Source organism: Pelobates fuscus, chromosome 11, assembly GCF_036172605.1.
Source record: "Pelobates fuscus isolate aPelFus1 chromosome 11, aPelFus1.pri, whole genome shotgun sequence".
Taxonomy (NCBI): Eukaryota; Metazoa; Chordata; class Amphibia; order Anura; family Pelobatidae; genus Pelobates; species Pelobates fuscus.
Genome location: NC_086327.1, coordinates 104,481,561 through 104,506,237, shown reverse-complemented (window position 1 = coordinate 104,506,237; position 24,677 = coordinate 104,481,561). Strand labels below are relative to the sequence as shown.

The 24,677-nt window shown below is 39.7% G+C and overlaps 1 protein-coding gene across 1 annotated transcript; it reads left to right on the top strand.

Moving 5' to 3' along the window:
* Window positions 1-1,030: 1,030 nt before the first annotated feature.
* Window positions 1,031-23,685, top strand: TNFRSF4 (TNF receptor superfamily member 4). The gene is made up of 7 exons (XM_063435883.1): window positions 1,031-1,186; window positions 11,331-11,456; window positions 17,059-17,193; window positions 17,577-17,643; window positions 19,190-19,434; window positions 22,604-22,717; window positions 23,199-23,685. Exons 1-7 carry the CDS (start codon window positions 1,057-1,059, stop codon window positions 23,288-23,290), a joined length of 909 nt encoding a protein of 302 aa, XP_063291953.1. The 5' UTR covers window positions 1,031-1,056; the 3' UTR covers window positions 23,291-23,685.
* Window positions 23,686-24,677: the final 992 nt, after the last annotated feature.

Here is a 24,677-nt window from a genome sequence, read left to right as displayed (position 1 = left end):
GTATCCTTAATGTTCTAAACGGTGGTTGTGGTAGCATTAGGGTGTCGAGATTATATGGCTTTCAGTTTTAGGGGAATTGAGCAACTGGATGAAGTCAATTGAGTTACAATTTGGATGTTTGTGAATAGGCGACTTACACATGCTATATTAAAGTTTGTCTGATTTCAACACACACAGTCAAACCACAGTGGAATGGAAATGTGGATTCGGTTTAAATAACCAAACTTGTCTTTTGCAAATAGACATATGTACTAAAATAGCTAAATTGTGACAAGTGACCAGCATTCAGGTGTTGTTCAGTTGCTGTCCAGCATTGAGAAAAAAATTCACAATAATATGAGGTCATGTTCAAATGGACATGTGTTGATGACATCACACTGACATCCAGGAGAATACCCTGAACAGGAAGTTAATTAGCTCAGCATGAATGCCCATGCAGAAGCCCTCACTTTTGAGATTTCTTCTGGAGTTCCTGAGAAGCTAAACAACAGTGGTACGGAGTCTGGACTGTGTTCCTAAATTGGATTGTCTTTCCAGATCCACGTATCTTACTGTAGGCCAGAGCTACACTGCTCATGCAGCATGTATCAACTGATCACAGAGCTCCCAAGCAATAAAACTCACAGCAACATGGAGTGTGTAAATTAACGTATCACAGGGCTCCTTCAACAGTAAAGCATACAGCACTGTGTATTAAATCTGTATTCAATATGTTCACAACTCAATTTGTGTAACCAGCAAACTAACTTTTGCTCCCAGTAGCTCTAAATAATCTAGTTACAAAAACTGATATCAATACCTAATTTAGTCACTATTCAAAAAAGTTTGCTAGTGTTCAGACGCTAGCCAAAAAATGTTCCATCTGAAAAAGCGAGAGATTTCGAATTAAAAACTAGCTTACTAGGCAAGAATTTAGTTTTTTTTGTTCGTTTAGTAAATTTACATATACCCACCCCCTTCCTTCCCACAAAAAGAGAATGAATGAATCCACACATGTGTAACTTCATTTTTGCAGAAGCAATCTCCACGTTACACTACCAAATAGAGAAGGGAGTAATGGCTGTGATTTCTGTTACAATTTACTTAGTATTTCTCACAACTACCACTTGGGCATTGTGCCAGCCTAACCAATATTCAACTCGATTGACCTCAGGCAAAGAAATCTGCTGCTTTTACTGTGCTGCAGGTAAGACTAAAAATGTTTTCGATTATATAGTACAAGTATTTAAAGAAATATCTCAATTTTGTTGAAATAAATTGGGATATTTTATTTTTCTACACAAATAGTGCTAATAACGGTACATGCCCTACAAAGATTTACTTAAAGAACTTACGCTAATATGGAATGTCCTGTTTTATTTAGTCAGAATGATTCTAAAATATCACACTTTTATTATTTTGACAGGAAATGGAAATAGCTTCTTTAATGACTACATTGTCGTGTTCTTTCAATGGATAAGTTGTTGCTAAAAGAAAGCAGTTAGCATAATTTTCTTTTTTTTTTCTCTTTTTTTTTTTTTACATTTTACCAGCAAACTTAGTACAAACTATACTCAATGACTTGTGCTAGGATTAAACTGTACCAGGATAAAAAATATATGCTTGCTAGCAAGGGATCTTTTTTTTACAATGTATAAAACGTATACTTTTATCTCAAAGAGTTTTGCAATTTGTTAGCGTAAATATCAGCCAATTATATAACTTGAAGGAGAAGCACAACCGTTGGTGTTACAATTTTATATTTTAATGTGTGTAAACCAGGAAATAAACTGTTTAGAATTGTTCAAAATTTTTATTATTTTTTCCCCCAATGACTCTTGTAAACTCATAATGAAAAAATCTGATATTTCCCAGGACAAAATTGATAAACGTTGTCATTTATTAATGTGTCAAAAATGTATGAACTTATTTGAAAATTTGATATTTTTTATTTTTGAAGAAAATTATATATTTATTGAGATATTTGAAGGGGAACTTTCACTCCTCTGGAATTTACACAATTAAATAAAACACTAAAAGGGATCTATAATTCGCGATCACCATTTTCTTTTCCATAAAAGGCTCTTTTTCTTTTTCATTTGTATTAAATATTTAGCAAATGACTTCATAATCCAGTTCAGACAAGGCAAAACCAGGGCAAACATTGCAAATGAAAAGGATAAAGAGAAACATTGTTTCATTTCTCCTCTTATGTACGTACTTTCTCCAACCTGGTGCAAAGAACAGAACTTGCCAATGATTGACAGGTAGCTTAGGTGGAGCCACCTAACTGCACAATTAAATATTGAGATTTCTTCTTTTAATTTTTATATTCACACCTCACAAATGTGTATTGGTTAAATATAGGGATCAGTAAACTTAATATTAAAAACCTGGAAAGTGAAAGTTTAAAAGTGACTTTTCTACTGTTTGACAGTCAGTAAAAACATGCATGAACATACCCTTAATATTAGCAATTTATATCCTAAAAAAGTGGATCAGTTATAATTTTTTTTTGTTTTTTTAAATAATTCTTTATTTAAACTACCTATAACTTCAGCTGGAGTTGTTTAATTCAGTTAGATTTACAGCTGTTCTGTTATTTTCTTCCAGTGTCTTTTCACAACTTTTTTTAAAACCACATTGTTTAAAGGTCCGCCACCAGGCTCTTCCTGCTGGTCTTCTTGAGCTCCTGGTGCTTCATCTACCAGGAGTCCACATCAGTGCTGTACTCTCGCGCATGCATTGATGTCTCCTGATAAGCCCTCAAGACTGCGGAAGGCTCCATAGATATTGTCTCACGATGAGAGAAAACTTGACAAAGGTAGCTCCTCATTTTGTCAAATTATGTCAACTGATCAAATCAGAGGAAGGCAAGGCTCTCATGGCAAGACACATGACCCCTCAGTCATATTTTACAAAAGGGACAATTTCAAGAAAATGTGTCACTTTTATAGAATTCCTTAGTTTCACTGTCTGTTTCCATCCTCACTCATTTTTAACTGTAGTTGTCTGCACCTGCTTTAAAGTCTTTGAGAAACATTGGATTGGCGGAGTGTAGCAATTGTTGTGCATGCGCGGTAGGTCCAGATTGGATGATAAATGTTTACTCGTGAGGATCTGTATCGTGTAAACTGTATCGGCGATGGAAAAATGGTGAGTTGTTTTTTTTGTATTATTATTTATGATGGGGGAGGAATGGGAGGGAATGTAGAACAAAAAGGAATTATATTTAATTTTAATATTGGAGCGTTCCTTTAAAACCACCACGTACACAAGTTATATATTCGTATTTCCCCAGCATTCACTAAACCTCTTGTTCCCTTCCATTTTCTTGTTCTGAAAAAAAAGGGGATTCTATAACAGAAAACCAAAGAAAGCATGTAAAGTCCTGGGCATTCTGGGCCTTGTGATAGATGACATTGAAGAACTATTATAATGGAAACCTCCTTACCTAGTCCTTCTCACAAAAAGGTTACTCTATTGAGTAATATATACCAGAATCAACCAAGAATCTAAAAGAATATCATTATGGAGAAACTGTGCAGTGCTTTAGGTAGAAATAGGAAGTGGTGATTAAATTACGTTTTTACAAGAACTTACAAGCTGTTTTGCCATATTTATGCTTATTTATGCCACTATATAAATCACGAAGATAAAAACATAAGTTGGCCTCTTGCTATAACATTGGGGTGGTGTTCCATCTAAGCACTTTATTTAGAACTCAGAGAGAAAGAGAGAGTGTTGCCTGGTTGGTATATCGGGGAACTAACTTGTCGCTTTGGTGAATATTTAAAGGACCACTATAGTGCCAGGAAAACATACTTGTTTTCCTGGCACTATAGTGCCCTGAGGGTGCCCCCACCCTCAGGGTCCCACTCCCGCTGGGTTGGATGGAGAGGAAGGGGTTAAACATTTACCTGTTTTCCCCCGCCGGGCTCCCTCGGTGCTGGAGACTCTCCTCCTCCTTTCCCGTCATCGGCTGAATGCACATCCGCGGCAAGAGCCACGCGCGCATTCAGCCAGTCTCATAAGAAAGCATTCTCAATGCTTTCCTATGGACGCTGGCGTCTTCTCACTGTGAAAATCACAGTCGGAAGTGCCTCTAGCGGCTGCCAATGAGACAGCCACTAGAGGCTGGATTAACCCTAAAGTAAACATAGCTATGTTTAAAGCAGAAAGGGTTAATCCTAGGTGGACCTGGCACCCAGACCACTTCATTAAGCTGAAGTGGTCTGGGTGCCTATAGGGGTCCTTTAAGGTGCACTACACTACACTACAGCTTAACCTCTTTAATACCCAAATCAAATACAAATGTTTTATCTGTATGTATTTTAGAGTATAATATCTAGTCCATAAATCTTCACTCACCGTCATTTATACTCTAGTTTTGATTACCAGCAAGTAGAGGAACACATTTATCTGCCAGAAGCACCTAGTCACTGATATAATGTATAATGCTTGCAAACTTGCTTAAAATGTAAGCTCATCACCTGATTTTAAACAATACAGGGATTTTTAATGGGTCATATCATTCCTATAGTCTGGAACTATATACCTTTTTTTAAAAATTATATGGTTTACCTGTATTTACTGTATGTTGGCATTATGCTTAAATGCAGAAATTATTTTACATTCTCTTGCTATATTTAGCAAGCTGTACTGCTAGTAAAGTCTTCAGTGTGATTGCAAATACCTATAAGCAAGGTATGTGAGAATTTTTATCTATTTTGTCACATCTACTGTATGTGAAAAAAATGTAATTTCCTGCTTTTATACGCTGTCTGCAAGATATTGCAAGATAAAGGATACTGTATTCCTTCTAAAGCATTTAATTTGCTAAATATGTTTATGAAGGATGAATGAATAAGTGAAACATAAAAATTGTGTAAATTTACATAATTAAAATTCTTATGTTTGCCTACAAACAAAATTGCTGTATTAATATTTGTTTATATGCTAGCTACACCTTGCTTCAAATAAATCTTATGCTAATATTTTTTCAATCATGTAGTAAAGGGATTAAAGGGACACTGTAGGCACCCAGACCACTTCAGCTCATTGAAGTGGTCTGGGTGCAAACTCCCATCACCCGTAACACTGAGCTTGTAATTATTGCAGTTTTTATAAGCTGCAATAATTAACTGCTAGGGTTTACTCCTCCTCTAGTGGCTGTCTACCAGACAGCCACTAGAGGGACTTCCGGGTGGATAGGTGACTTTTGGTGGACTAAACGACGCTGGACGTCCTCACGCTATGCATGAGAACTTCCAGCGTCTCCTGAATCCCCATAGGAAAGCATTGAATAATGCTTTCATAAGGGGAAATACTAATGCGAGCGCGGCCATTGACGTCAGCCGGCGGGGGAGGAGAGTGACCCCTTCTACACCATGGGGGGTCTTGACAGAGTTTGTTTTCCTGGCACTATAGATTCCCTTTAATGTAAGCAGTTCTGTTTGTATTCCTAATGCCTTAGTGTTCTGGGAACAGGGCATTACATTTCCAGAACCTGAGCATTAGGCTGTGATACAATCTGTTTACCGAACATTCTATACCTTTTCTCGATTTTCATTTGTGTGCAAACGAAAATCATAACGCTGATATAGATTTCTTACAGGAAACAGGTACAATTTCAAAACCACCTACACCTTTTAACCACAATGAAATCATGCAGTGTGTTGAGGTCTTTACAAATCCATAAACGTGGTGAGAACGCACAGCAGACTGTGTGGGAGTAGATTAAAGTGCAGACTACTCCACTCACAAACTGTATTAAATTTTTTTTTATTTTTTTTTTTACTTAGTGTATGTAACATGTCACTTATGCCCGACCATCACACAGATTTGGAAAACTAAAACTTTCTTTCCTTTTCCTTTCTTCTCTGTTTATTTAGAAGATAATTACAATGTATTGCACAAGAAATGGGGATGTTATAGGTTATCAGATATTGTAAAAAAAAAAAACATAGATAGAAAATAAAATTAAAATAAAAGCTTCAGGTATCAGCTAATCCATTACTTTTTGTGTTTTCTCTAAATAGAGAATTTAATGTAAATTGAAAATGAATTTCAATATTTAGGCTAAAATAGACAAGAAAAATTATCCAAGACAGTTCTGCTTTTAATTTAGCCCTTTTTTGCTTAAATTTGTAATTACCTTTCAATTCACATTGAATTCACATGTATTGTCTCTTTACTGAATAACCCTAATAGGGTAAAAAAGAAAATATTTTTGTTGAGTGTACATTCAAGAGTGACATACAGAGGTATAACATTACCAATACAAGGCGATACAGTGTATACAATTGTACAATAAGGAGAGCATGCCATAGAAATGTCCATGTACGAATAAAGGTCTATTCGCAACGTTCGACCTTATGCATTAATTGTCCTGACATTAATTTGTATAGCTTTCTGGAGTGATTATGGCTCTGAGCCACCTCAAATAGGTCCTGTAACACACATCAAAATGAAGTTGTCCTGACGTTTTCGATATAATTCATCACAGTGGCCCATATAACACCTGTTTTTAAAAAAAAAACTGGACTAGGGCGAGTGTAGTGAGAGAGAAGTGAAGAAAGAAAATAGAGAGATGAGATAGAAGAAGGTAAGCGTCCAAGGTGGTGAACGGTGGTAGCCCTAGCAATCTCTATGGGCTTGTCGAGTATGTATGGGGAAAAGGAAGGCACCAGAGGTGCTGGGTTCCCAACAAGGGGAATAGAGTGTGTCTACAGAACTCAAAAAGGGGATAACCCTTGTATTTATACAAAGATAAAGGAGATAGGCGTGATCCTTGGCTGGAAAGCTACAGGAACGCCAAAAGAGATAGTCCTGCAGAAGTTGTTCTGCTTTAAATAATAGTCTAAAATACTTTAATTGCGGGTGTTATTGAAAACATGACCCCAATAGAAAATAAATCAACAAATCAACAAATAAAACATACAACCAGCAGCTCCTTCAACAACTAAGGGGGGGGGGGGTGTATATGACTTTAGCAGACTTTTTCTAGTCTGATATCTGCAACTTAGTCTCAGACTCTCCATATACCACTAATATTCATCACATCTTTTATCTTTTCCAATAGAATATCTACAGCTCCCTACATACAAGGGGCTCTCAAGTGGCCCTGAATAGTCCAAAACTTCATATTCTGGCTGATACATATTCTCTCTAGCAGACTCAAGGGTATCTAGTATCTCTTGTTCACCCAAGAGATATTTTTGTTGCAACATAGCTGAGTTTTCTGCATTATTCTACTGTATGATACCTGGGACATTACCAGCTGCTACTTGATTGTGTCTCTTCTGTACTAGTCACTTGAGACACAACTATCTTCAGGTAGCAGAGGTGTTCCTTTGGGGCATCAGTTTCACTTTACACAACTAAGCACATACTATGGTCTAGACCCACCCCAGTGTATATAGTGGTTTTGGTATATCTAGTTTTATTTGTTGATTTATTTTCTATTGGGGTCATGTTTTCAATGACACCCGCAATTAAAGTATTTTAGACTATTATTTAAAGCAGAACAACTTCTGCAGGACTATCTCTTTTGGCGTTCCTGTAGCTTTCCAGCCGAGTATGTATGGGGGCTGGAACTCGAGGGGGGGGGAGTTAATAGGATAAATTTTAATAGACAAATGGTGACTGGAAGAACATTGGTAAGAGCTGTATAGGGTCTGATAAAAATCTGCAAAATCAAGATGTCACATTTTTGTTGAACGTTGCTCTTATATTAACCCGAGCAAACATTACTGAAATATTTAGTGGAGTATGGTGTACTATGGAGGTATATATAAATAATTGTATCTACTGTACATTTCTCTATGCTGGCTATACCAATTTTACTGAGATGTCTTACTCTTGCACGCAAGTTGATCACCATTTTCCCATAACCCCTTGTGTGCGTGCATTCACAGGCAAAGCATAAAGAGCCATGAGATCATTTGTATCTGCTGTGGACACCAATCTGTGCCAGCACAGTTTTGCATTTTTATAGCTTTCTAGAAAAATAATACCCCCACCCCACAGAAAAAATATATTTTTTTGGTAATAAAACATTTTACGAAATTATACTAGATTGTACGCATGGAATGCAATGTGAGAGCACCAACAGGTTGAGAAAATGTGTTGCTCTAGCAAAAGGAAACCCTTCTTAAAGGACAACTATAGTGCCAGGAAAACAAACTCCCACCCCGCCGGGCTGAAGTGGGAGGAAGGGGTTAAACACTCACCTTTCTCCAGCGCCAGGCTCCCTCGGCGCTGGGGACTCTCCTCCTCCTTCGGTCGTCATAGGCGTTCGCATTCAGCCAGTCCATAGGAAGGCATTCTCAATGCTTTCCTATTGACGCTGGCGTCTTCTCACTGTGAAAATCACAGTGAGAAGCACGGAAGTGCCTCTAGCGGCTGTCAATGAGACAGCCGCTAGAGGCTGGATTAACCCATATGTAAACATAGCAGTTACTATGAAACTGCTATGTTTACAGCAGGCAGGGTTAATCCTAGATGGACCTGGCACCCAGACCACTTCATTGAGATGAAGTGGTCTGGGTGCCTATAGTGGTCCTTTAAAATGTCTGGGATAGATGAATGGACGTATGGACTGATGGATATGTTTACAGTTAAAATAGTGCTAACCCCATGAAGTTATGAATAGAATTACCTGTAGTAAAGGTGTAATATTCCATTATGACTTTTGGAGGACTGAATCTATAACCATATCTTTCCCAAACCTGTTCCAAGTAAATGGGTAGAAAATGTGTGATGTATAAGAAAAGTATGTGATGTAAAAGAAACTCAGTCAGTAGTTATGATTTTTTTTGTAGGAAATACTGTCTCAAACCACAACTTCTCAACCCTTTTCACAAAAAAGATTTTACGTATTACTCACCACAGGGAACATTTTATTTTAGCTCTCAGATATGTAGTGTAGGTTCCATTTCCTCTTTTTTAAAACCTAAATGTTTCCATTCTGTGGAGAAATAACAAATGTTTTGAATTTCAACCTTGCCTACAATAAGGTATAGCGTTACATTAAGATAAAGATCAGGCGAGATACTGGCGATTATGTTGCGCCTAATTACAGAATTTTAAGGACAGAAAACATTAAAACAGCCATACTTTCAAACGTGTCTTGCATCTGGAGGAGGGGTATTTGCATGCTAGGAATTGTGGGGCGCTTCTCACATTATTTGGTGGTTGGGCAGTTGTCTATACTGCAGTGTCAAAATACTATCAATTAACTATACATGGCATGCGGTGAAATATAACAACAAAAGGTTACACTTAAAGTCAAGGCTCGAAATTTAAAGTCTGAGCTTTTAGGCAGGTTTTAAAGTTACAGGTCCCAATAAGCACTATAGGTCAATGGCAAACTCACTATGGGCGAATTTCTACACATACTCTATGTCACAGGTAGGCAACCTTCGGCACACCAGGTGTCGTTGTAGGCTTCATCTCCCCTAATGCTTTGCCAGTGTTATGGCTATGAGAGCATTATGGGGGATGTAGTTCACAACATCTGGAGTGCCATGGCTGGAACATGACTCCAATAAAACAGCCTTTATAGTCCACAACAATTGCCTTACTCGTAATCAACTGTCAGTGACGATCACTCTCTTTTCCATTTTTCTCCCTGCTTTTTGTCCCTGTAATATCTTTCTCTCACGTATCCTCTACTGTTTGTTTTTTTGTTTTTGTTTTTTGTTTTTTTGCTTTCTATAATAATTGTTAAAACTGGCAAAATAGAGACGCTGAATACATTAACCTTGATGTAACAAGTGATATTTTCTGGTGTTTCTCCATGTACCTAAAAAAAAAACAAAAAAAACTTCCTACATGATTTATCTACAAAAGTCACCATTAAAGTCTAGGGGAACTTTTGTAAATCAACCATTTGGAACGTTTTTCTAACAGTATTGAATCATTTGGAAAGTTTATTAGATCAGGGCTTAAATTAATTAAAGGGAAACTCCAGTGCCAGGAAAACAATCCGTTTTCCTGGCACTGGAGGGTCCCTCTCCCTAACACCCCCCAATCCCCGGTTACGGAAGGGGTGAAAACCCCTTCAGTGACTTACCTGAGGCAGCGGCGATGTTCCTCGTCGCTGTCTCCGCCTCCGCGACGCTACTCCTATCCATTGCGTCAGCCGGTGGGCGAGACTGATCTCGCCCACCGGCCGAGGGGACCTAATGCGCATGCGTGGCAATGCCGCGCATGCGCATTACGTCTCCCCATAGGAAAGCATTGAAAAATCCTTTCAATGCTTTCCTATGGACTTTTAAGCGACGCTGGAGGTCCTCACACAGCGTGAGGATGTCCAGCGACGCTCTAGCACAGGTTTCCTGTGCTAGAAACCAGGAAGTTCCCTCTAGTGGCTGTCTAATAGACAGCCACTAGAGGTGGAGTTAACCCTGCAAGGTAATTATTGCAGTTTATAAAAAACTGCAATAATTACACTTGCAGGGTTAAGAGTAGTGGGAGTTGGCACCCAGACAACTCCAATGAGCAGAAGTGGTCTGGGTGCCTAGAGTGTCCCTTTAAAAATAATAAAATCGTCAAGATGGAAAAATTTTATTAGTAGGTTGGGTTGGACATTTACCAAAATGACTATTTTATTCTAAATGTTGCCATTTGGTTTTCATCTCAAAACCACGTACTGTTCAGTGAATAGACAATTTAGTGTTATATAAAGTTATTAAAGGGACACTATAGTCACCAGAACAACTACAGCTTATTGCATTTGTTTTAGTGAGTAGAATCATTACCTTCAGGCTTTTTGCTGTAAACACTGTCTTTTCAGAGAAAATGCACTGTTTACATTACAGCCTAGTGATAACTTCAATGGCCACTCCTCAGATGGCTGTTAGAGATCCTTCCTGGGTCATGGTTGCCTAAAATGCATCCAAACATTCAGTATCTCCTCCCTCTGCATGCAGACACTGAACTTTCCTCATAGAGATTCATTGATTCAATTCATCTCTATGAGGAAATGCTGATTGGCCAGGGCTGTGTTTGAATTGTGCTGGCTCTTCCCCTTGATCTGCCTCTTTGTCAGTCTCATCCAATCCTACGGGGAAGCACTGTGATTGGATCAAGCTACCACTTCTGATGATGTCAGCAGACAGTGGGCAGGTCTAAAGGAAACAGGGATAAAATAAGCAGCTGCAGACTTGAATACAGTAAGATTTTAGTATATTTAAGGAGGCAGGGTGGCTAGATTGTGGGTTTAACCCTATAGGACCAGGAATACATGTTTGTGTTCCTGACCCTATAGTGCTCCTTTAATATATATTTTTGTAAACATTGGTGGCATTTTGAAATTAATAAATATATATCTTTACCTTCTTTAGGTGAGGCTGTTAAACAGCCCTGCAAAAGTAACAACTCAAATTCAATCTGTGTCACGTGTCAAGAAGGATATTACAACCGAGAAAAAACTAAAAGCGAGTGTTCACCATGCTTCTATTGTAACACCAGTAAGTTAATACTTTACAAAATGTGGTTTATATATTTAATTTAGCAATAATCTGTAGATCAAATGTAATTGTGGTAAAGCGAGCTGGTAGCACCCTTTGACTCACTTCCTATACTCCTTCCATTCTAGTGTCATAAATCTGCAGTTGTCTTTTTTTTTAATATACATAAATTTTCATTGAGTTTTTGCATTACAAAATGAATAGACAAGTTTTAAACGAAAGGCAGAACACATTGAGAAACTTGGAACAAATGGACAAGACAACATGGTACACATATAAAAGAATGCCCTCATCAGTCAGTAATGATAGATGTAGTGTATGAAACGTCTTATTGTATAAATCTCCAGTTCTTGACCTCCTATTCACACCGAGATGGACCAAAAAGTACCTTGAGACTCAAGATTGAACTCTGACAATTTCAAAATGTTAAGGCATCAATGAACAGTGAAAATGCACTTGAAGACACAACAGCATGTGTGAGCTCTCAGTTCTTACTTAAATTTAATTATTTTGGATAAACTTTTGGAATGATCACAATCTGTTAAAATAATAATTTTTCAAGATATTAACCACTGTTGGAAGAAGGCCTGGGAGTACCAAATGTGCACATCTACCACAAAGCAGCTCAGTCGTCAACAGTAGTATGGAAATCCACAGACATGCCGTCACAACACCTTCTCCACCAACAGATCACGTTTCACCAGCCCCAATTGAGAAACAGAGCTTTGGCCTTGAGAAAACATTGGGATGATAGTTTATCCACCTACTTGAGACAACCTCTACTCCAATTAAACAACCAACATTTAACCAAGACTATGTACCGACAACCAACATACAGGAAGAAAACATAGACAGGAACGGAAAAGGGGAACCCTAAAACCTGCTAGGCACCCTGCTCTCCACTATATGCTCTTAAGAGGGATAATCAATAACCTGAAACCAAACGTCACACAAATCAAACCACGCCAGTATAGTCTCTATATATTCGCTATATTCACATACTCGTCTCTAATCTAGAGGGTCCCCCTAATCGGTTTAGCCACTCTGTTAACTCACCTGCTTTATTGCTTGCTTGTTATACTGTATAATTGTTTTACTACGCTACACACTGTTTATAAAAGTCTACAAGGTGATGCAGCGATCCAATATGATGGCACCAACACTCATGACCCTAGCTACCTCATCCTAAAAGTACTACCGAGATAGGGCACACGACACGAGCAATACCATGAAAAGGTTACCTACCCTACTGCAATTCCCTGTACCCATTAAAATCTAAGGTATATAACCTTTATACACACCTGACACAGCCCGGTGTTCACTTGAACACTGTTCGTAGAGGATCTTTTTCCCCTAGTTGACCAATACCGCTAGCCCAGGGCTTCTAATACCTAATTATTTACAAGTCACACGTCCCTACACATACAGTAAATCTACAATCCATACTATGAAACTTCATAGAATGTCCATATGAGTCTGGGAAGAAGTTAACCTTCAAACATCATGTCATATTATCAGAGTATACACCACCTACACCCTTAGTTCAGTCCTGTATTTGAATGGGCTTAAATGTATCTGCCCAGCACCACATCTTGTTACCGTTCTACGAATTGTACATGTACCTGTATTGGGATTGAGCCATGAAATGTTCCACGGTTGCCTTGTTTATCACTGATTACTGTTACCTGGTAAAACTCAATAATTGTCAAATTGAAAAATAAATAAATAAATAAATAAATAAATAAATACATTTCCCCCACCCCCCAATTTTCTAATTAAAGAAATCAGCAATGGCCATTGTCCACAGCTGTTGTCAGGCTTACCTTGCTGGGAGTCCAACATGCAGAGATAAAAGCTCACCCTTGCATTTAGACACAGGCCGAGGTGGTCAAGGTAGAACTCACCTGGCCTGTGAATCTGTGCACGGGGGCTGTGCAGCTGAATGCTTGTAGTCGCAGTACAGACAAGGAAATCCAGGAGAATAGTCGTAGGTAAGCCAATGGTCAGAGGGTGCCGGAAATCAGGGGATACGAGTAACAAGCCAAGGTCAAAGGATGCCAGAATTCAGGAGATACGAGTCACAATCCAAGGTCAGGAGAAATCTTAGCACGTGGAGTAGCAACTCTCTAACCAGAGTCATTGAACTGACACTGCCCTTAGGGAGGAGCAGTGTCTTATACCTTGATGATTAGTATATCAGGTTCAGCTGGAGAGTGATCGACAGGTCTGAGCCAGGTGAAGTCCAGCCCCTTAGTGCTGCAGGCAATACAAGATAAAACAGGAGTTATCCCAAGTCCTGAAATGGCTCAGATGTTAAAGAGCAGGTTCAGAACTGCCAAGCATACAGGTTCAAATCCCTCTTCGGGCAATAAAAGGGCGACCCCGTCTGGCAGTCTGGAGGTCCAGGCGTGAATCCTGACAGTACCCTCCCCTTAAGAACGCACTCTGGGCGTGAACAGGTTCCTTTTGGGAACTGTATTCCTCGTCTTCGGACTCCGTATCACTGAGGAAGTCCTTGTAATCGAAGTATCCAGAGTGGAGTCCCTCAGTCGGGGACCTTGGGGTATCAGTGTCGGGTACTGGTGGAGAAAGGTCTGGGCCATTCAGAGACCTGGTGCAGGCGGAAATAAACTTAGTCCCACAAACCATTTTATCTGAACTATTTCCCATAGGTGAGTTTTCTGGAAGTAGTGATTTCTTGTGGTCTTGAGATCCACTGGCATCAGCAGCCATCGTAGTCTGGGTACTCTTCTGCATCACGGAACGTGGAAATATCCGACAGCACCTTTGACATTTTTTAGGTCGTGTTGCCGGAATAACAGGGTGCAGCTGAATTGTACCCACTTGAAGAGGTTCAGGCCGAGTTGGGCGAATAGGGCAGTGAGAGATAAAGTGCCCTTCTTCACCACAATAAAAACAGAGACAACGCGCCCTCCTTCGATCTCTTTCTCTAGATGGCAGTCTTGTTTTAGAGCGGACGAAGCCTATCTCCATGGGTTCCTCCCTGTCCACTGGAGATTCACAGCTAGCTAGAGGAAAACCAGGGTCACAAGGCGGTTCCTCCATGTCCATTGGAGTTTCATAGCTAGCTTGAGGGAAAACAGGGGTACAAGGAGGTTTACTGGAGGAGGGTTTGCGTTGTGACCTTATGGGGACTTGGTAGGAGTCCTTTTCTTTAGGTAACAGCGATCTGCGGTTAGATGGAGCAGGCTTGGGAGTAGCTTTCCTGGAGGTAGAGCTCTGAGAGTCCATTGCGGACATAAATGACTCCCAACTGTCCAAGACAGTGCTTTTCTCCTGTAGCTTCCGGTATGCCCACTCCTTGATCCGTCCGACAAGTAAGTTGATGGCCGAACGGACCTTGACAAAGTCACTGTTGTAAGTTTTAGGCTTGAGAGCAAAAAGAAGTTCACAATCCAGTCTGAATGCTGTGAAGGAGGTACGGGAACCATCAAAGCGGTCAGGCATCACAACAAACGGTTCTGGAACTGGGCGTACTGTGCCTTTAAGAGATAAAAGTTCTTGCTGCAGTTCCGAAACAGTCTGGGTCAGGCTGGACACTTGCTGAGCAAGGGAGGTGAGCATTATCTCTGTGGACTCCATAAGGGTCAGTTCAATATGTCAGGCTTACCTTGCTGGGAGTCCAACATGCAGAGATAAAAGCTCACCCTTGCATTTAGACACAGGCCGAGGTGGTCAAGGTAGAACTCACCTGGCCTGTGAATCTGTGCACGGGGGCTGTGCAGCTGAATGCTTGTAGTCGCAGTACAGACAAGGAAATCCAGGAGAATAGTCGTAGGTAAGCCAATGGTCAGAGGGTGCCGGAAATCAGGGGATACGAGTAACAAGCCAAGGTCAAAGGATGCCAGAATTCAGGAGATACGAGTCACAATCCAAGGTCAGGAGAAATCTTAGCACGTGGAGTAGCAACTCTCTAACCAGAGTCATTGAACTGACCCTGCCCTTAGGGAGGAGCAGTGTCTTATACCTTGATGATTAGTATATCAGGTTCAGCTGGAGAGTGATCGACAGGTCTGAGCCAGGTGAAGTCCAGCCCCTTAGTGCTGCAGGCAATACAAGATAAAACAGGAGTTATCCCAAGTCCTGAAATGGCTCAGATGTTAAAGAGCAGGTTCAGAACTGCCAAGCATACAGGTTCAAATCCCTCTTCGGGCAATAAAAGGGCGACCCCGTCTGGCAGTCTGGAGGTCCAGGCGTGAATCCTGACAGCTGTTTATCAAAAAGACAAAGAAGGCATTAGATCATTGCCAAGATGTTAATACAGCACAATGAGAACTAAGTATGATATCAATTAATATTGAATACAAATATACATTAAATAACTAATTCATAATATTTAAGAAAATAAGAAAAGCAGGAAGAAAGGTAGTAATAGAAGAAAGAGACGTAGAGAAGGGTGCAATGGGTGAATGTTGTTTGGAGAAAGCCATTCAGGATTTTCTTGCATTTTACCGGGCATGTATTAGAGCCAGGGAGTCTATTTACCTTATAGAATGCATGAGGGGTATGATGCTATAGGGTAGTGAGTTTGTCCATCTGCATGTTATCTTTAATCTTACCAATGACATCATTCAGAGAGGGGGGACTATGTATAGCCGGCCTAATAAAAAAGTTTTTTCAAAAAAAAATTATTTTTACTGTGCAGAAGGGTACAAATAGTCCTACAATGCCACAACAGCACAAACAGGTGCATTCAAGTCAAGCATAATATAACATAGCTATGGCATTGCAGAGAATAGTTTACAAAAAAACTTTTGAAATTCTGAATCTACAAAAATTCTCATATTTTGAATGGTGACTTTTATAGTTAAAGGACCACTCTAGGCACCCAGACCACTTCAGCTTAATGAAGTGGTCTGGGTGCCAGGTCCAGCTAGGGTTAACCCATTTTTTCATAAACATAGCAGTTTCAGAGAAACTGCTATGTTTGTGAATGGGTTAAGCCTTCCCCTATTTCCTCTAGTGGCTGTCTCATTGACAGCCGCTAGAGGCGCTTGCGTGATTCTCACTGTGATTTTCACAGTGAGAGCACGCAAGCGTCCATAGGAAAGCATTATGAATGCTTTCCTATGTGACCGGCTGAATGCGCGCGCAGCTCGTGCCGCGTGTGCGCATTCAGCCGACGGGGAGGAGAAGAGGAGGATCGGAGGAGGAGAGCTCTCCGCCCACCGCTGGAAAAAGGTAAGTTTTAAACACTTACCACTTTCCAGAGCCCGGCGGGAGTGGGTCCCTGAGGGTGGGGGCACCCTCAGGGCACTCTAGTGCCAGGAAAACGAGTATGTTTTCCTGGCACTAGAGTGGTCCTTTAAAGCATTTTAAAAGTTTTTCTTCTAACAGATGGGAATAATTTCTGATGCTGATTCAAACAAATAATATCTAGACTAAAAGCTTATCCAAAAAAACTAAATTGAGGCCCAGATTCACTAACAGGTTCATTTTGTCCACCACCCAATATTACATTGGCCGTATTGAAGCTAGTTTGCTTGTTTTAATAGTCTTGCTTTATTTGTCTAATAACGCTCTGTAATATGTATTCTGTGTTAATGGTAATAATATAAACTTGTTATTTTATGATCTGTAGAACTGGGAAGCATTGAAAAGAAGGCTTGTACCAAAAGTGCCCAGGCTGAGTGTATCTGTCCGAAGGGGAGCATCTCAAAAAATGAAAGACACACTGCGTGTGAATGTCCGAAAGGAAAGCAAATAGTGAAAGAAGGCAAGGTTTAATTCTACTAAGATGTTACCATTATATAAAACTTAAGTAGAAGAAAAAAGCTAATTTTTAGCTGATATGTTAAACTGCACATTATGCTTTACTGGAATGGACTAACAAATAGATAGATAGACAGACAGACTGAAAGATCGATATGAACGGAAGGATTGGTAGATAGATAAGTAGTAGACAGACAGACAGATGGACGAATGGCAGGCGGATAGAATGGCAAGCATTCCATGTAAGTTTAGCATATTTTATATTATGAAGAAAGTCAGGTTATGTCAATACTGTAAATTGTGTTGGATGTAAGCATTGATGTACACCGTACACTTAAAAAGAACTTAAAATATGTAAGTACTTACATGTCTCTTTCTATATTTCAGAATGCGTACAATGCCCAGTAGGACATTTCTCAGACAAAGAGAACAGTATTTGCCGGCCATGGACAAAGTAAGTGGGAGATGAAACACATGGCGTTCTTTCATCTTTAAAAAGTTCTACAAATGGGTTTATTTTCTCAGGCTAAGTGATAACTGAAGTTATATAACAGAAAAATATAATAATAAAATATAATATAAAGTGTCTTCTTGCTCTTAGGATAACACAACGTTTCTTAGTGATTTTCAATGTTTTATTTAATGGTATAATATCCCAAAATATAGATTCCATTAAACAAACTCTCTAAGCATCATAAGCACTACATTACGCTGTTTAGTAACGGTTTGACTTCTTACTTGGAATCTGCCGGTCACTGACATTCCAACCCGGTCAGATTAGTAAAACCCACCTTTACCTTCTTCTACCTGGCTACAAGGTTACAAGTAGCTACGCCATGTGGGTTTTTTATATTACATAGTTACATAGTTACATAGCTGAAAAGAGACTTGCGTCCATCAAGTTCAGCCTTCCTCACATATCTTCTTTAGTTTTAAAAATAAAAATAATAATAAGTAGTTTAGTTCCATAATTGTACAGTTTCTGTACCTTCTTCTACCTGGCTACAAGGTTACAAGTAGCTACGCCATGTGGGTTTTTTATATTACATAGTTACATAGTTACATAGTTACATAGCTGAAAAGAGACTTGCGTCCATCAAGTTCAGCCTTCCTCACATATCTTCTTTAGTTTTAAAAATAAAAATAATAATACGGTAAGTAGTTTAGTTCCATAATTGTACAGTTTCTGTACCTTGCTTCCAACCTCATCTTCTCTTTTTGTTCCATAAATGTTACTGAACATGAATTTAAGACTTTGATTTCAGAGAGCAGTAGTTTAGCTGTTAACTCTCTACAGGAGTAAGTTGACAAAACATTAACACAAGAACGAGTCAACTCCATCTTGAATTGACCTTTAATTAAATAAAAAATAGTAAATGTTTTATTTTATTTTTTTCATTCTAGATATAGATTTAAAAAAAAAAATTAAATTATGAATGTTCTTTAAGGTATATCATTGAGTGGCACTAATGTATAGAGAAAGAGCTCTATCCCGTATTTATATATACAAGAGTTTCCACATATATTCCTCCTATGTAATGTGCTGGTTTCAGCAATTAAACGTACAGTCAGCCTAACGTGTTGATGTCTGTTAAAGGCTTAGATCTGAACAATATATATATATATATATATATATATATATATACATACATACATTTGGGAAGGGGGAGAGGGGGGTTACTTAATATGTCCACGAAACTAAATTATTGACTATATAAAATTGTTGAAAGTAAAATATATAAATAAATACATTTATATTATACAAATTTAATTTAAAAAAACTTTAATTTAAAAACAGAATGCAATATGTATGTATTTGATTACATATTGTCCTTACAAAAAAATGCCTCTTCTCTATTTTTGGTAAAAGTGCAAAAAAAAACATAGTAAATATTAGTGTTTATTAAAAAGCCCTGACTTATTACAAAATATATGTTTTAATCCCTGGGATTTATGAAAGATGCTCATGGTTCCTCTTGCTTATCCCTCTCCAATGACAGCTGCAGTGCTAGAGGTGACGTTGTCCAGGAATCTGGTTCTAGCACATCAGACGTGATATGTTCTAAAACAAAGAGCCAACCTGAACCTGTAACAACAAAACTTTCCAACCTACAAACCAGCAGAATATTTCTCAATAACCTCAAAACCATCTCTGCTAATCAACATACCGTCACTAGAGAAGATAAAAAAATTACTGATGTCTCCAAAAATAATAATACAGGTTCCGGAAACTTGATGACCTGGGGTGAGTTGTGTAACTTTGATAAGGATTAATCATTGACTTGGCCATCAGATTGCAATAATGTTAGGTCGACATAGACAGCTTTTGGCCAGGTGACAGCCATTGGATAGTATCTCCCTAAATGGCGTCAGTTCTGTTCTTCATAAAAATGCTTGAGTTCAAACATTTCCTGATTTAATTGATGAGTCCAAAATAACTTTTCAGCTCTGCTGCCTCTAAGTTGATATCACAAATGCAGAAATACGGAGTCCATCTCTTTGACTCTGCTTTGAATGTTCTAGGTCTAGTCTGTGTCTGCAATTTGAGAAGCACTGGTCTTCATTTCTTTACTGAAACAAAAAATTAACAGATCCCTGTTTGGTACAGAAACGGCAACTGAGGCAGAGAATAAATAAATATCCCATATGAATGAGTAGTCCTGTTCTTGTCAATGACTATCCTGCTATGCAAACTATAATATCTACCTACTACAAGTAGCAAGACTCTGCTCCTCTTGAAATAAATATATGCATATATGTTGTTTTATTTTATTTTTAATTCTTTATTTTTATTGTGCAGGGAGATTCACAAACAGCACGCTCTGCCATAACAGCAAGGGCGTGTAGAGTGTTGACAATATTGTACATTGGTTCGGCAGGAAAAATCATTGCACATTTTTATATTATAATCGAGTAACAGAAAGTTGCATCCTATTTCGTGTTTGTAAAAATAATAATAAATTGTTAAACTCCACTGATAACTGTAGCATAACCATCTTCTTCAATAAGACTGCGCAGTTGGTTTGGGTTATCTCTTAGTGGTTCTCGCTGTTTGTGCAACAGAGTATATCGCAGTAGGGTACTAAGACATATAGGGTTAGCGTTTGTTCTAAGCTGTACTTTGTAGAAACTGTGCTTGTTAAGACATAGCTAGGGTACATATTGTGTCGTGCTTAATCGTAAACAGCAGACAACAGGCAGTATGTTAGTGAGTGACATCTTGCATATAGTGCTAACAGATGTGAACAGTTGCAGAAACAGGCTAGTCTAAACCTGGTGAGGAGTGGCTACAGATTTATGTACCTAGAGCCTGTCATTTGCTAGGCGGTAGCTAGACAATGTGAAGGCAGGCGCATTATAACATATTAAGATTGACCTTAAAAATTACATGTCATTGATCTGCGTCTCTAATGTTGTGCTGCCCGGTGGGTCTTAAGAAAATATAGAACATAAAAAAATTATGCAAGAGCCTATAACCAACATAACCTGACTCAGTGGCGTTGCTTAGTCTCAATTATTGTCCAGAGAGTGGGCTTGTGCTCCGTTGCTGCATTTGTGCCTGCGGGGGCACGTCTTGTCTCCATGTGTAGTCCATTCCGTTCAGCCGATGCCGGTCTTGGAGGCCTGATGAGTTGGCCAGGGACAGTAGCAGAGTTGACGCCGCGGCAGAGGTCCCCGTCCCATGTGCCTTCGTGGGGCCCCCTCGCCCGCGCCGTTCGCCAGGAGGAGGCCGCGCCGCTCTCCGGGCAACCCTGCGGCAATCAGCATGAGTCCCTGGCTGTGGAATCGCGCCTCGGCGGTCGGAGGTTTCCGGTGCAGCTGAGTGGTGAGTAGGCTCTCCCTGGTGTGTGCGGGGTCGGTTGTCGGCGTATGAGGGACCAGTTGCCTCTTCCCGCCAGTTTGTTCCCTGATTCTGGATGGAGGTCGCTCTGGGGGCTTGAGGCAGGTATCTGCCTATGTGGCGCCGGATGGTCGGGCGAATCCATGCCGCTATCACCCTCATTGCTTGGTGGAGGGATTGGCCCATGTTGCTGAACTGTGCCTTTAGGCTGTTACTTAGCCGGGCAAAGAATTCCAGGGTGTCCCTGGGTGGCTTGGAGAGGGGGCTTTTTGGAGCCGGGCGCGCCCGTGCCGCATCTTGCCTGGGCCCCAACAGTCCAGGTGAGGTGCAGGTTTGGTCGTTTGTTTAGGCTGCTGTGCTGGGGTAATCGCCCCCCCAGCGAGGACCGGGATGACCCCCGCCGGTCCAGAGGGAGAGGGGGGGGGAGGTAGCAGGGCATCACCCAACGCTCATTTTCGTGCAGGTCTCGTGCTGGAAAGTTGGCCGCCTCCCCCAGGCCTCGGGTCCCGCTGATTTGTAGGCCTCGTGGTCGGTAAGAGTGTCTGCATCGTGCAGTGGAGCTGGTTGAGCATCCTTCTGTTCCTTGTATGTTCCTGCACCGTTCTTGGGGTCGTTTGTGCAGCTATCTTGGTTGGTGCAGTCGGGATTTTCAATTTTGTGCTCAGTGATGCAGGAGCTCTCCAAGAGCACGTCCGGCCATCTTGGCTGTTAGGCCCCGCCCCCTGCATATATGTTTTAGATAATTAATTTGGTTATATATTTTATAAAAGTTGAAGAATAGCTAATTTTAGAGTTGAAGATTGGATTGGAGTCTCTGTCAATAAAAGATTAAGAATCACTGTTATATGCTCCGTGTTTGCCACTACTGGTTAACTTTTGGTATACTTGTTGTATGTCAGCTTTCTGGATGAGTATCAAGTAAATGTTGATGTACCAAAAAATTGGGGGCATGGGCCCTGCACAGGGTATTTCTTGGTAAGCAAGATTCAAGATGAATTAAGTAAGACTCACTTAGTGTATTGACCAAGAAACATTAAATTATGTTCTTTTCCTTTTGACATGAATAGATACAGAAGAGTTTATGGTGGTATCATCGTTACAGTTGTGTCCAGTAGATATGGCTTCTTCCCAGAACTGCCTACAAAGTGTCTAAATTGGTGTGTTTGGTGAGATCCTGAAAGGTAAGTAAAGTTAGAGGTACTCTGACAGTCAGAGATCATTGTGCACTACAACACCAGGAATAAGAAGGAAATTTGTGATTAAACTAAGGGTTAAAATCAAGAGGAGTGATACATCGAAACCCAAATCTTATTCTAACCCTGATTTTAAATGTAATACTAACCTTAAACCACGAAGTCCCTAAAACTAACCCTCTATTTAACCATAACCCTAAATGTTCTAACTCCTGGTGCTCTAGTGGACTACTTACCCCTAACTTTACTTATATTGCAGGACTTGACCAAGCAGTGCTTTTCAGGCACTGTGTCTGGTACCCAGAAGTATCCGGTGACTCAACTGTGCATGTCTCTTGAATGTTTGCCTATTTAACTTTTCATCTTTTCTGCCACCACAGGTACCTTGTCGTTGATTCTGGTTGGAGTTACCCTGCTTTCTCTCTCTGCTGGGTTCATTATAACAATGATTATACAGATGAAGCCAAAGAAGATGAACAATATATTGCGTAGCAGTAAGTAAAATCCTGTATGTCTTTACTGCTTTCTGGATCATCTGGCCTAGAATTTCATATTGAAAGAATGTAAAAAACACTTGTCTTGTTTGGTAGAGAGGTAATAGAACATGCTCACCACTTCTTCTTATTGGAATGTCTAGGGTAGCGCATAAGCTTCCCCTGTAGTGAAGCTAGGTCGATGGCTGAAGTCAGATATGACAATTGTGGAAGGTCAAGTATCCTATTGTCATATCTAATGGAACAACATGTCCTAAAACAAGTTAGGATGGCAGAGGACGCATGGTCTTCTCCTGACGTGTCCTTCAAAGACTCTTAAAAATAAAATTTTAGAATGAATAATTGTAAATAAATAGTTATACTATTAGAATTCCAATCCTTGTAACTTGTAGTTAGAGAGACACTCTTTATCTAGAAATGCCGTATACACCATGTTCCTTCTAGATGTAACAAGCACTTTTGTTGCTGTTTATTATCACAGGAAAGTGCAGACACCCAGTACAAGAACAAGAAAAAGAACAAAGTTCAGCCTCAGAATCCAGCCTGGTGAAGCAATGTTCCGAATCTGCATGACGAAAAAGCACCTCAACATATGCATTGGGTCCATGAGACACTTGCATCTATTTACTGGTATCCAGTAAGGATTTATTAAGTATCAAGGAACATCAAGAACTGAAGAGGCTCATTTGTAAAAACACATTTACTGATGCGATATGTAACATTTTTATGAACTTTGGATTTTCCTTTTATATTTTTTACTGTTCGGTTTGTATTTATGTATTTTTGAAAGACCTTGCTACTTGCACCATCTTTTTCTTTTGCTCCTTCCCGTTGGACTTTTTTAAATTTGCTTTGTAAAGACCTTTCGCCTTGCGCTACCTCTTCATTTTCTCTTGTGAATTTCTGAAAGAGGCTGTAAATTATTTATGTAAATTGATTTATCATTATAGAATGCTATTAAAATGTCACACAGGGTCAGTACGATGATGTATTAAGTGAAATATTAACACCTAGAAATTGTTTAAGGCAATTCATGAACCTTTATCAAAGCAATAAAAATATTATGTAGTGTTTATATGTATGTAGTACCTTAGTTCATATATGTGGTATATGTACCATAAGATCTCTCTCTCTCTTTGTTGAACTAATTTGCATATGCCTACCCAGAATCCCTTGCAGTAGTAACATAACACTGCAAATTTGAGATTTCTGTGGGGAAAAACAAGTCACTTTGGGAGTGCAGCGTTTCTGGTTTTTTACTTGCTTGCCTTATGTCCATGACCACCGATGATTTACTTTTACATACATTATTCCTTGTGATGTTGTTTCAGGGATATTGTTGTACATGACTGTTCAAATAGTGTAGCGAAAGCTACTCTCTGCTTCTGGTGCATGTTAGAATTCTGCGCCAGCGTCCATAAGACAGCCTCCCACTTTACATTAGCCCTCATCTACCATGAAAAAACTGTGCGGTATGCATTGAGGCGTGGGGGGCATGGAATGGGCATGAAATATCCTGTGAACCCTAACCCCAAATCTCGTGGCTATCCGTAAGACAGGGTTTAATTTTGGGGGGACGTTTATCTCTATGTGACTGGATTTTTCTGTGTTTGTGCTTTTAGTCCCCCTTCCCTGCACTATTTCATGGTGCTTTCAGCAGGTCGTGACTCGAATGATCTAATGATCTCTAATGATCTAAGGTAGGACGTTCAGACTAGCAAAAACTGGCTAATCTGCCTCTAATATAAGTCGTCTGTCAACCCGTTGTGTAAACATTGTATTGTATGTAAACCCTAGGTTGAGTTCATTAAAACCAACATTCCTGTTGTATTTAAATTGTAATAAACTCCACCTGGTGTAAATGTGAACAAGACCTGCTACTTGTCCAGAGGGCCGGTGCTGAAAGTCTGCCACCTTGTGGTAGGTACTGATGCAACGGATTTAATGCTGAGAAGCATTG

Coding starts and splice junctions, on each gene's coding strand:
- TNFRSF4 (XM_063435883.1), top strand. CDS start 1,057: ATGGCTGTGATTTCTGTTACAATTTACTTAGTATTTCTCACAACTACC. Junction 17,194..17,576: donor AAAGCAAATAGTGAAAGAAG/GCAAGGTTTAAT, acceptor TCTATATTTCAG/AATGCGTACAATGCCCAGTA. Junction 17,644..19,189: donor ATTTGCCGGCCATGGACAAA/GTAAGTGGGAGA, acceptor CTCCAATGACAG/CTGCAGTGCTAGAGGTGACG.